The following is a 13,383-nucleotide window of genomic DNA, read 5'->3' on the forward strand; positions in this document are numbered from 1 at the left end:
CTGTGGGTTTTGTTTTTGTTGCTGGTTTTTTATACACCAGCCAAAAATGAAAAATAATAAATAGCACAACATTTTAATTAATTTCAAAAGCACTAATGATGCAGAACGAGATACGTACTCAAGTATAATACTTACAGTTATGTAAAAATAATTTTAAAAAACTCTGTTTATCAATGGTTCTTGCTAAGACCAGCATGTTTCTACAGGAGTGGTGTATTGTAGCAATCATGAATACATTTAATAGAAGTGAAATTGACCATGACAACCCCCCTCCCCCAGTTCTATATACAGAGAGGGACCCAGGGGTTTACCTTAGACAACCTACACATGAAATATTTAACACAAATCTATAGGAGTCAGACAGAGATGCAATTTGCGCCAGTTGAGCCTGAGATACACTACAAAGGGCTTAGAATCATAATGTCTGTGTTTAGTGGCACTGGAGGTATAATGTTACAGTGTTCAAAGAAAGAGCCTCCTCTGGGATTGGCCGAGAACCAGAGTTCACTGCTGCCACTAATGAATGAACCCAGTGTCATTGCAACGGCTACTTTCAACAACCGAAAATCAAATATAACTGAAAATGTGCAAACAAGTCTGAATTTAAATCCTCACCAACACACACAATCATGACACGAAGAAGGTATTTTTCAAGAGGTTCTTTTGTCTTTTAGTGCAATATATATGCTATTTACCTTTTTTGTATGAAACAGACGAGTACTGTAATATTATCTTTCTACAAAGATGAAAGGAGATCACTGAATAGAATTCATCCTTTACATTATGACCTGGTTAACATGGAAATCTATCCACAATGGTGTCTGACTCAGGAGGAAAGCAACAAACTGAAATTGGGACAAAAAAGCAAAGGTGTAAACCCATATTTATTTTTTATGTTTTATTTTTATTTATTTTTGAGGAGCTGAGAAAGCAATTCATTAAAAAGTATATTACTAAATATGTTAATGTTTGTATATTAATATTTTTCAGTAGACAATACTGACAACATCTGTGACAAATCTGCAATATATTCTGATGCAATCTGCACAACACCTTGTAAGGAGAGAGAGTGAAAGCTTTATCTATCTCAGATTAACCTATATCTTTGAGTTAGGCTTCTCAGGAGCTTCAGATCTACACTTCCATATTATATTTTTCTAGTCAGGATACATGCTGTTTCCAGGGGTGTAGAAATTATGAATCACTCTGAGAAAACAGAACAAAAAGATATCAATGATATCTTCATTGATGTGTGTGTGTGTGTGGGGGGGGGGGGGGGGGGGTTGTTACTATGGGTTCTGGCCGAAGTCTGAGCTCGAAGCCCTCCCCCCGGACAGCTCGCCAAATACACATTTAAATTTACTCTCTATAAATTATATGTGTGTGTGAACTTGTGAATCACTAATCGGATCTCAAACTGTTTTATTAAATTTGAGACAGATCTATTAATCAGATAGATGATAAATGAAAGGCCGATATGATGGATAGTTGATGACTGAGACTGCAGGTTCACAGTCTGATAGTATTGGTCAGTCAGCGTAATTTGAACGTACCCACATTTGCCAGGACATCAAACTTCCTCAGGAGAGCAGAATTCAGCAGACAGACATGTTACATAAGCATCGATTTTCTTGCAGGGTAGGGACCATCTGATCTAATTACTTGCTTGACATTTGGCACTAAACACTTCTATACAAAGCAGGAGACTTATATTTCTTCCTAACAAACTTAAAAAAGAGAGTTTCTATACAGGGCCATGGAGTATATGGTGCATCAACTACATAGCTATACTCTGATTGTCTATTAGATAATAATAATGATATTAATTAAACATCAGCTAAATGCAGGTCATTTACAGGTTAGTACTTTATTTAAATTAGAATAAACAGGAGACATCTATTGAAATGTATTTCATATTAAGGTTGGCTATATAAAACACCAAAAAACACTCAAATAACTGCTGAACCCCACGTCTAAATTCTGGTTAGGGAGATGGAAGGATTGAGACATTCATCCCAATAATTATACTTATTAACAGCAGTCAGATTAACTCCCAAAGGAGAAACAGAAATGGAAGACAGATCCAAAAGCCTCAGGCTAAGGGACCCTGATGAGATAATGGCTGAGAATTTAATTATACTAGTTCTGTCTGAGAAATCGCTCTCTTGAATTTACCATAGATTTTTGCAGATGAAATGAAGATTATTAAAAAAAAAAAAAAATAGAAACCAGTTATCTATATTTAATAATAATAATAATAATGATGATGATAATAATAATAACAACAATAAATCTCAAATGTATTGACTTAAAAAATAATGCAGACTTCTTCTGATTGTCCATTTTAATGCACAATTGATTAATATATTATTAACATTCTATGCACAAGATATATGAGTGGAAGTGTAAAATTATGTAGCTATTTAACACATTAAATGTTGTAATTGTGCATCCTGAACAATATAAATAGACCTAAATGTTGATTAAAGATTCTAATGCATATATCACATGAGCTCTAGGCCAAAGAGCAGGTCCCTTTTGTTGCCCTCATGCCTAAAGGTGCTTATGGATGAATCCATCACATGGCCCCATTGTTTACAGTGGTCCGATGGTCGATACGACATAACCGGTGTTATAGAGAGGAGGCTACATTTTTGTACTGCAATGAATGAAATAATCAAATCAAAGCATATAATATAATATAATATAATACAAATATCGGACTATTACATTCTCGAATAGCCTAAAACAGTTTAAAAAATGAGTTTACAGTTAGAATTGAGGTGTAGCCAATATCCCTAAATCTGTCTAAAAATTAAAATGGCCTCCATTAATCATAATAACGCTTATATTTGGCTAGGTGTCAGTGCAATGCCGTTGTAAATAATAACGCGTCTCACTGCTATTGCTGTTCAGCTGGCTTCATGCTGCGCCATTTATTGCGGATTTACTTCGACTTCTCATGTAAACATTATGGTTACCTGGACTGTTCAGTTGATATAATTTAACAGTCCCGTCCTTCCGGATCCTCACGTCTCCAGGACCCGCAATCCGTCCAGGTGGACTCACACCTGTCTCTTTCCGTCTCTGTTTTTGAGTTAACCACCTGCAGCACTGATAACACACGGCCCAGGCTTGCTCCTCATTGATCGGCTGACTGTACAGCGTCAAAATCTCCTCCAAACACAATTCGTCTTCCCCGTCCATACAATCCATACTGATGTCTTCAGTTTTCGCTCCATCCCCGGGATCCTGGAGAGCCGGCGGTGAGATTAACATTCCTTCGTCAGTCATTCTTCTTCTCCGGGCTTCCAGAGAGCTGGAATGACTGTGTTGAGATGATAAAGAGACAGAAAAGGTCTGTTTACGTTAGGTCTGTCATCTAGAAGGACCGCGCGTGTCCGCCCCTGCTGCCTGTGTCCCTACTTCTGAGCTCGAGCTGCTGCTGCTGTTCGACTCGGAGAGGCGCTCATGACTTTTCCGCATGGTCTCAGAGTCAGTCATGTCCTCCTCGCTGAAAACAGAAATTATTTGACAACATTGCGGTCATCAAAATTGCATTTTTCCGCATTTTATAATAATATAAGGACTTAATAATTAAATACGCGTCTGAGGTTAATTTTTTATTTTATTTTTTTATTTTTTATTTTTAGCATGAATATGTTTTGGCTAGTGTGCTCCAAACAGTCTATGTCCAAAACACTGACTAAATTCTTATTTAGAAGATATGCATTCAAAACTAGACTCTCACTTCTGCCATTGCCAATATGGATCAACCATTTTGAGGACGCACTTTGTCTTCTCATCAAATTTTCTGTCCAATCAAATGTTCTCTAAAATCGAAAGCATCCCCTATACGTGTTGAAGCTGCTGCTGAAATCAGTCATTTGTTCACACATTTACTATTTTCTACATGGTGAATGATGAGAGATATACTGTACTATAGAGGAAATTTTAATGATTCAAACAGTGTAAATATGCTTTCCATAGAGCGTAAATAAATATGGAAGACACGACTTCATTCTCTTCAGCTGAAGTAATTGAAGCCTCCGGAGGTCCGAATATGGTGCTTGTATTTATGCAGATTCCGGTCCCGAGATCTCTACTGTGCTAGCCTAGTAATCTAGACGCACCCTAGCAGCAGCAAATCTAATCTGCCGTGTGTCATCTAGCAACTCTCAATACACTTCTGAGCTGTAAAAGCCTAACTCTGCTCTGGCCAATCACATTGTTTATAGAGTTGGTGGGTGGGGCTTAACATAATGACGGCAGAGTTGCGCTTGCATGCTTCTAGTAAACACAGAAACTAGTGAACAGCAGTCTTTCGAATCAGTTTTGAGCGCGACTCTGAAAGACTTGGAGTTAAGCTTTTCTCTGAGAAAAGAACAAAGAACGGCACTGAAGTCATTCATAAAAAGTGAAGATGTGTCCGGAGTTTAGCCGACCGGATACGGTGAAAGTTTAATCAGTCAACGAGCTCTGCTTCACCTTCGTTGCTCTGGTTGGTGTAGCGCTATCCTATCGCGTGCAGACGGAGTCTGAAAGACAACCGTTTATCCCGCCCCTCGGATTGAGTCAATGGTGAGTTTCCAGACCAAACATCTTGATGTTGGTCTGGCTTGCCAGGCTACTACTGTGCAGATTCAGTCCCAAATCAATCTGCGAAGTAAAGGGCGCAATTATATCAAAATCCCGCCCACACTCTCAAGAACACTTCATTATGTTTGTGTGAAATAAACAGTTATGGAAATGTAGAAATTAAAGCCAAAGCTCCAATCTTCTCCCCAAAATCCTGAAAAAAGTTAGTTAGTGCCTCGGTTACATCATCACTCAGAGAAGCCATCCATCTAATGACGTCACTCCCCCCATTTTTATTACATCAAATAACTAAAACTAAACTTATTTAAAAAACGAACACTTGAAATTAAATCATCATGATAAAAACTGCCTACAATGACAGAAAACAACTTTGGGACCCAAAGTAACTTTTCAGATTTTGATTAAAGATTACAACAACAAACATTTGTTTTCTGTGTATTCATTTGCACGGATAAATTGTTCACCCTAATACATGGAATGTGTGCTAACAAAGTAAATAGGGTCAATTTTGATTTCATGATAACTTTAATGTTAGTAGCCTACATGTACATGTTAAATTAAATCTTGAAGAAAAAAAAATATTGCATATATCTTTATATCTCAGTATATATACATATATATAAAAAACAAACAAACAAGCCCAGTCCATGTGAGAAAAATTAAAGCAAAAGTAACGTCACTCATTACTTTCCATAAAAAGTAATAACTATTAGTTCCTTTTTTTAAGGAGTAACACAATATTGTAATGTAATATTAATTTTGCTTATTTGTATGGCTGAAGTGGATTGTGGAAGGTCAATGGCAAAGACATTGGTTAATAAAGTGAGATTAAATAATAAAGTATATTTGTGTAATTTAATATTTTTAATTACTGCAGGTTTGCATACTATTCTGAGATTACATTTTGCTGTTTTTAGTCATATTGAGGAATACTGAATCTGTTTTTGTGCAAGGAAGATGCATACACACATTTAGTCTAGAACTACAATAACCATCATGTGTACACACAACACATCTGCACTAACTCCTGATTTCTCTCAACATGAGGACGGGAGAACTGACGGTCAATAAATGGAAAAACAAAGTAATTTATGTAACAAAATATATTTTTTTAATTTAAAAGTAATGCATTACTTTACTAGTTACTTGAAAAAGTAATCTGATTACAATTTATATATAAATTGTAAAGGCTGTGGGCAGTGCCAGCCAAATGATTGAGAAATAAACCAATGGACTTTGCACCAATGACGTGTGCTTATTTTAGATAGATTAGAATTTAGAATTAGATTGCCCAATTAAACCTCATTAACAAATCATTACTGATGCACCCCTTTTTGTTGACAGCTCAAATTGCACTAAACTGTGGAATCAGTGTGGAGACCCAGCATCGGTTTAACCAATTAAAAGTGAGCTACAAGGGTGAAATCACTTCCTTAATTGGATTTTTTTTTCTTAAAGGGTAAAACACATCAAACCAGACAAGTGTGGTTGCAACACTTCCCAACGTAATTCTACAAGAGCAACAACTATTCCACAATTACAGTATAGACTTGAATTTACTACAATTGTTTTATTTATTTGTTTGTTTGTTTTGGGGAAGGGTGATACAGAATAGCATTGTTGCTTCAAATGTCATGCAGCAGATTTCTTTTTTGCCTCTGTCCCTGAAGTGTGAGGGTAACTAACATACACAGTTTTAGATATGTTTACAACAATAAATTAAAATAACAAATGTATGAAACATAATGTACTCAAATATTATGTTTCATACATTTGTTATTTTAATTGTTTTGAATCTTAAAAAAGGTTTCCTCTATGTTAGTTGAATTTCAATCGTTTAAAGGTGATAATGGATGGTATGATTATTTTGAATTGAATATGGTAATTAAATCTACCTGTTCATGCAGAAAACCCTATTACAACTCAGCCCATTACTGGTGTAGCTGTAACAACAGTGCTCTTTGTACTTAACATTAACTTACATAGTTTAGGTATGGCTATATGTTAACCATTTTTAAACAACTCCCTGATCTTCATTATTTTAGATGGTCTATTATCAGTGTTTACCATCAGTTTGGTCACACAACATTAAGATCGGGTAAAACTATGTACAGGCAGTGTCTCACATTTTGAAAACAGCTTTTCTTTTTATATACTATGTTAAATATTACATTTTAATATTACACTAAATATTTAAAACATGTTCATATAAGATAAACTGCTCCATCTAGTGGTCATTTTACAGCACTTATAGCTGGCCGTTTAAAATGCCTGACTAAGGTGGATCTGTTTGTTATCCTCCTTGTCAGAGGCAAAGAATTCAGTGTTACTGAGAATTCAATAAACTAATATTAAAGCTGCGAGCAGCGATGGCGGGCCCAAGCCGGTGGCACCGCCACACCGGTGGCATCAGCTTAACTGTGCACAGAAGGCCAATAGGCATTTAATATGGGAAAAAATAAATAAAGGGACTATGTCAAAGTCATTTGAATTCACCTCATTAACTGCAGCAACTGGTGCTGCTATGACCAGGAACCACAACAGTCACATCTCTGAGATCAATTACATTTTATTCATTCATTTTATGTCAGATGATGTCAAATGTCAATTTCAAAATGAGTGCAGAATACTGTCCAAATGCTGAAGTTGTATTATCCTTACACTTCTCTTAAAAATAAATTAAGCCAAATCACAGAGACCGCAACAATGATTTTAATATCAGTGTCAGGTAAGAGTAATATGCGTGCATAAAATTTATGGAAGTTTATTATAAACAGCCACTTTTATAAATTCATGTGCACAGCAGGCCAATAGGCATTTAATATGGGAAATAAATAAATAAAAGGACTATGTCAAAGTCATTTGAATTCACCTCATTAACTGCAGCAACTGGTGCTGCTATGACCAGGAACCATAAGTCACATCTCTGAGATCAATTACATTTTATTCATTAATTTTATGTCAGATGATGTCAAATGTCAATTTCAAATGAGTGCAGAATACTGTCCAAATGCTGAAGTTGTATTATCCTTACACTTCTCTTAAAAATAAATTAAGCCAAATCACAGAGACCGCAACAATGATTTTAATATCAGTGTCAGGTAAGAGTAATATGCATGCATATAATTTATGGAAGTTTATTATAAACAGGCACTTTTATAAGATCATGTGAAATTAACTTTTTTTATCCATTTGAATTCTATCAATAAATAATTAGTTTAAAGAGGTGTCATACGTGATCTTTGCAAACACAGCACATGACCTTCTTTAAAGCCCATGTTATAGAAAACAATTAAAAGTATTGGGACATCACTTTCAATTATGTGCAAATATATTTTTTGCAGCTCAAAATTTTGTAAGTTCAGAAGACCAGTATTTAATTAAAGATATAATATATGTTTTTGTTTTTTACTTATTTTTCACAATAAAGTGATAGATATTTGTGATAGCCTATGATATGAAAGGGTTAAATTATGAAAACACAAGAGAAAAGGTGACACACACACACAGAGTGAGAGAGACCCCCTCCACACACACACACACACACACACACACACACACACACACACATAGTGATCCTAAGAGAGGGAGAGTGAGGGGGGAGGGGGAATGACAGACACAAAATCTAAACAGTGAGAGAACATTGTTTTTATTTCACTGTCTGAAAACACTGTTTTGCAATAACAACAATAGTTTTATCTTCAAAACAGTGTTCCCTAGGACATATCCAACCTGGTTACTAAATAAGGCTACACTTCCACCTTCTGGTTATTCTATATACCGGTAGCTCATTGGTTATCATTTTTGTCCTTAAACATTAATCTTCTCATTTTTAAGTTACACACACCAATTACTTTTTGTTGAAAAAGACAATTAAATGTGTTTTTTCCTTTGTTAGTAATTTTTTTTATTTATATTTATATGTTTTATTAATAATTATTTGTATTAACACAATTATTTAACTAATTATATAAAACAATATTGTCAATGCCCTACAAATAAACTGGTTTTATACATTTATCTTTTTATTCAAACCCAGAATAATATGTTTAATCCTTTAATGCAGGCCAAAGCACAGCATTGAGAGGTAATCTTTTTAGACAGAAGATTGGCTCACACACACACACACACACACACACACACACACACACACACACACACACACACACACACACACACACACACACACACACACACACTCATGTCTGGTTCACTATCTTTCTGGGGACTCATAGACGTAATAGTTTTTATGCTGTACAAACCATATATTCTGTCCTCCTGCCCCTACCCCTAAACCTTCCCATTTCACAAAAATTTCTGCATTTTTACATTTTCAAAAGAACTCATTCTGTATGATTTATAAGCTTTTGTACCCATTGGGACCTCAATTTAGGCCCCTACAGTGACGTGTCCCCATGAGTCTGTGTGCATTCAGGTTGAAGTCCCCACCAGGCTAGAACAACACACACACACACACACACACACACACACACACACACACACGCACACACACAGTAGTAATGCTGAAGTATGCTGCAGGCAACTCAAATCAGCTCAGCCCATCCCCCCATCCACAACACCCCCCTTCACCCCCCCCCCCCCCCACCCCTCACACACACACACACACACACACACACACACACACACACACACTCATGTCTGGTTCACTATCTTTTTCTGGGGACTCACCATAGATGTAATGGTTTTTATGCTGTACAAACCATATATTCTGTCCTCCTACACTGCTCCTACCCCAAAACCTACCCATCACACAACTTTCTGCATTTTCACCTTTTCAAAAGAACTCATTCTGTCTGATTTATAAGCTTTTGTACCCATTGGGAAGTCCCCATGAGTCTGTGTGCATTCAGGTTTAAGTCCCCACCAGGCTAGAAAACCATTCACACACACACACAGAGGTAAGGTTTTTTTGCTTGAAAACTTATACAATATTGCCCTCTACTGGTCATTTAAGTGAGAGCATAAGTGTTGAAAAAAAAAAAAAAAAAAAAAAAAAAAAAAAAAAAACAGTGTGCTATATAGAATAACCAGCAGGTGGGAGTATAGCCTTATTTATGAACCAGGCACTTGTGTGCTTATTTTGTGTTTTTTAGGCTTTTGCTACGGGACCACCGTTTGAGATATCCAATAACCGTTCGCATTTTAGCATCTTCTGTATATTTACTTCATGTTGTCCGAGTTTGGAGGAGATTGAATGAATCGCTTTTGAGGAGAGGGTAAAAACTCAGAGCTCGTTTTCGACTTCTTGTTATCTTCCAACCAAATTATCTGACTTCCTGTTGGTCAGAGCTAATGACTGTAAATGAGAAAGTTGTCCGGCTCGAAAAGTACAATATATATACCGAGTTTGGTGAATGTAGATAAAACTAACCCCCCACTTTGGACAAAAGTGACACTTCCTGCTGCCAGTTGGTGGCGCTATAACTTTGACTCACAAAAGTCATATCCATGTGATCGGCCTCTTACAACGAACACACAGCTGAAGTTTCATCAAAATGAATTAATGTATGCAAAAGTTATAACACACTTCCTGTTTCCCTTTTCTCGCCATAAATTCGTCTCTTCGCCACGGCCAAACCGTTTGAGATATCAAAAAGTTGCTCGCAATTTAGCATCCTCAGTGTCTTGACTTCATGCTGACCGAGTTTGGTGCTGATCGGGTGAATCGTCTAGGAGGAGTATCGCAAATTCCAGAGCATGCGTTTTCCGAACAACCCATAATAGCTCACTTCCTGTTGGGCTGACACATAACTTAGAGCACGAAAGTTGTTCGGCCCGATGAGCTCTATATGTGTACCGAGTTTCATATATGTACGTGAAAGTGTGTTTGATTTATAGACCACGTTTTCAGACCCCACTTTAGGGGGCGCTGTCGAGCCCCCCTGCCACGCCCGGGTCCCAGCCTTAGCCCGGCCCTGATGGCCGCGCATTCTGATGCGTGTGCAAAGTTTCAAGAGTTTTCGAGCATGGGAAGGGCCCCAAAAATGCCCAAATAGTCGCGTAAAAAAATAATAAATAATAATAACGAAGAAAAATAATCCTTAGAAGAACAATAGGGCTCTGCGCCCTTTCAGGGCTTGGGCCCTAATAATGCTGAATCACTAGTAAATATAAAATAAGCAAATACTGTTGAATTTCCACTAAATGCATATTTACAAGAACAGAATAACAAAAAACTAAGATGAATTAAAATGTCATAATATTAACCAACTGATTTTTTGTTTTAAATTGCACAGGGCAATACTGACTGAGAGCTATAGTGTCGCAAAAATATGAGCATGCGCTTTGCTCAGTAACTCCTAACTGACTAAAATCTATATTTGGAATGCTAATGATCAGATGCAGCTTGTTAACCCATTTTAGCAACAAAACTTCAGTAGTGTGTCATATTTCTCTAAGCAAGCGTTAATGAAATGCCATCTCTTGTGAAGCTCTATTTCTCCCCAGCTTATGATTTCTTATATAGCCTGTAATCCTCATTGCTGAACTCCTCTGGGTTTCAGAGCGTATCCTCCGCATCAGGTGAAGATGAGTTTTTCCCCATTGGCTCCCCTGGGTGAGATGAAACTCCCTCAGAATGAGCTGACCCCTCCTTGCGTGCTGTCAGGTTTGAGTCACTTATCTGCTGTAAAACACAAACAAGCTGTCACCATATCGAAGGGAAGACAGATTTAATGTTATTCAAACAACGACACGGCTGTTCTCTCAGTCTCCTGGTCTGCTTTGTCTATACATTGGCAAAACTCTAAAGTTTGAGGAATTATACATCTGAGACCATAATGTTTTATAAATAGCTGGCAGCTTTTTATGCAGTGACTCAAACCTCATGGCCACAGGATGTTCTTTGATGGTTTGTGCAGGTGCTGGAAATCGAAGAAACCTGCTTCCCACATTGAGTTCCTGCATTAACCATCCGGCTACCTCTGTCTCCACAAGACCTGGCCTCCGCACCTCTACCTGTGGAAATATATTTCACAGAAACTTCTGGAAGCTTGGGTTTTGCCTTATAACAAACTATTTAAACGCTAAGTCATATTTCAAAAGAGAATAATTAGGCCAAACAAACTTTGATTTGATTTCAGAGAAGGCTGCTCTATAAAACCGTGTCTTAAAGCAACAGACTTTTGCAGTTAAATTAGATAAATATGAATATGTTCATACATTTATAAATACAGCCTAATAGGCTACTTTTAAAAAGAAGAAAAAAAACAGCATACCACATTCTCCACGAACGACGCGGTTCCTATAAATCACGCCGTTTGGGATTTCAGCATCAGTATTGGTAAGCCACGTCGATTCGGTTTCTCTGGTCCAGCTCTCATGATATCGCGGTTCAATAGCGTCTGCTCGACTCCCACCGCAGCCCATTGAAATAAGATGGAGCGTTGCATGCGCTAATAAATGATGTAGGCGAGCGAGCGCGTGAGTGTGTGCTGTGGTCCCAGGCGCAGCTGTGCCCTCGTGCATTTGCCAAACTTCAGATTTGTCATCTCTAACGTCATAGAGGGCCGGCTACAGTTTATTGTGATACAGTGTAGAGGCGATTGGCACGAACTAAAATGAGAAGAGGTTTGCGTTTCAGTGACATGTATGTCTAAATACCAAACAAGCGTGTTCAGAGTAGTGGCCAAAGTGATGTTCGGGCCATATTGCATAGTTGCTTTGGATTTATTTGTTTATTTGCACAAAAAAAAATCATTGTTTTACAATGAAACAAGCCAAACTGTGCGGACATAATGTTTGGCCAGGTTGTCATACCTACAAAGAAATTATAAATGCATGCAAAATGCATTTATAATACACACACATTCACAAAACCAAACCCCTCTGGACATGTGCTTGAAATTTTCCAATTTAATATTTTTTTCATAAATTACAAATCAAAATCAGTGTGGTGTGTAATCAAGTTTTTGAAACTTTAGGAAAGTGTCTAAATATTATAATGACTAAATAAAAATGTATATTTCTTTTTACAGCTTGTGTCATGCACTGAGGGAAGAAGGCAAGCTGGCGGAGACAGTGTGATGCTTTGGACAATGTTCTTCTGGGAAACCTCAAGTTACTTTGACATGTACCACCTATTTAAGCATTGTTGCAGACCATGTACACCATTTCATGTGGCCTCTTTCAGCAGGATAATGGGCCCTGACACAAAGCAAAAATTGTTCAAGGAATAGTTTGAGGAGCACGAGTTTGAGGTGTTGACTTGGCCTCCAAATTCCCCAAATCTAAATCCAATCGAGCATCTGTGGGATGTGCTAAACTAACAAGTCCAATTCATGGAGGCCCCATCTCGCATTTTACAGGACTTAAAGGATCTGCTGTTAACATCTTGGTGCCCTAGAAATGGTTGTGCGTGAAAATCCCAGTAACTGAGCAGATTGTGAAATACTCAGACCGGCCGTCTGGCACCAACAGCCATGCCACGCTCAAAATTGCTTAAATCACCTTTCTTTCCCATTCTGACATTCAGTTTGGAGTGCAAGAGATTATCTTGACCAGGACCACACCCCTAAATGCATTGACGCAACTGCCATGTGATTGGTTGATTAAATAATTGCATTAATTGAACAGGTTTATTTATATTGGACATACTTATTTGCCTAATACTACTGTACAATAGAGCAGCCATGGTACTTTTTGTAAGGAAACCAGCAATATTTATTTTAAGGCAGTCAAAATAAAGTTGTTTTAAAGCAGTCATCTGCTTCCAGTTGTTTTAAGGCAGTCCTCTCCTTCCAATAATTTAGCACAACCTGTGCT

General features: G+C 37.4%; 2 protein-coding genes across 10 annotated transcripts in view; both read right to left on the reverse strand.

Annotated features, from left to right (window-relative positions):
• The window catches only part of spire1a (spire-type actin nucleation factor 1a), a 51,233-nt gene extending 47,790 nt beyond the window's left edge, over positions 1–3,443 (reverse strand). For all 8 annotated transcript variants that reach the window (XM_067424979.1, XM_067424978.1, XM_067424977.1 and 5 more), the window contains exon 1: positions 2,982–3,443. In XM_067424979.1, the coding sequence (XP_067281080.1) occupies positions 2,982–3,294 (313 nt within the window). In that variant the 5' untranslated portion in view covers positions 3,295–3,443. The remainder of the gene's footprint in view (positions 1–2,981) is intronic.
• A 7,270-nt stretch (positions 3,444–10,713) lies between these two features.
• si:ch211-215i13.3 (brain and acute leukemia cytoplasmic protein) lies at positions 10,714–12,078 on the reverse strand. 2 transcript variants are annotated; one of them, XM_067426207.1, is made up of 3 exons: positions 11,838–12,078; positions 11,444–11,577; positions 10,714–11,242 (listed from the first exon to the last, which is right to left on the reverse strand). In XM_067426207.1, exons 1-3 carry the CDS (start codon positions 11,986–11,988, stop codon positions 11,120–11,122), a joined length of 408 nt encoding a protein of 135 aa, XP_067282308.1. In that variant the 5' UTR covers positions 11,989–12,078; the 3' UTR covers positions 10,714–11,119. The 2 variants fall into 2 exon arrangements, with proteins under 2 accessions (XP_067282308.1, XP_067282307.1); XM_067426206.1 differs by having other exon boundaries at positions 10,714–11,245.
• Positions 12,079–13,383: the final 1,305 nt, after the last annotated feature.

Source organism: Pseudorasbora parva, chromosome 19, assembly GCF_024679245.1.
Source record: "Pseudorasbora parva isolate DD20220531a chromosome 19, ASM2467924v1, whole genome shotgun sequence".
Classification (NCBI taxonomy): Eukaryota; Metazoa; Chordata; class Actinopteri; order Cypriniformes; family Gobionidae; genus Pseudorasbora; species Pseudorasbora parva.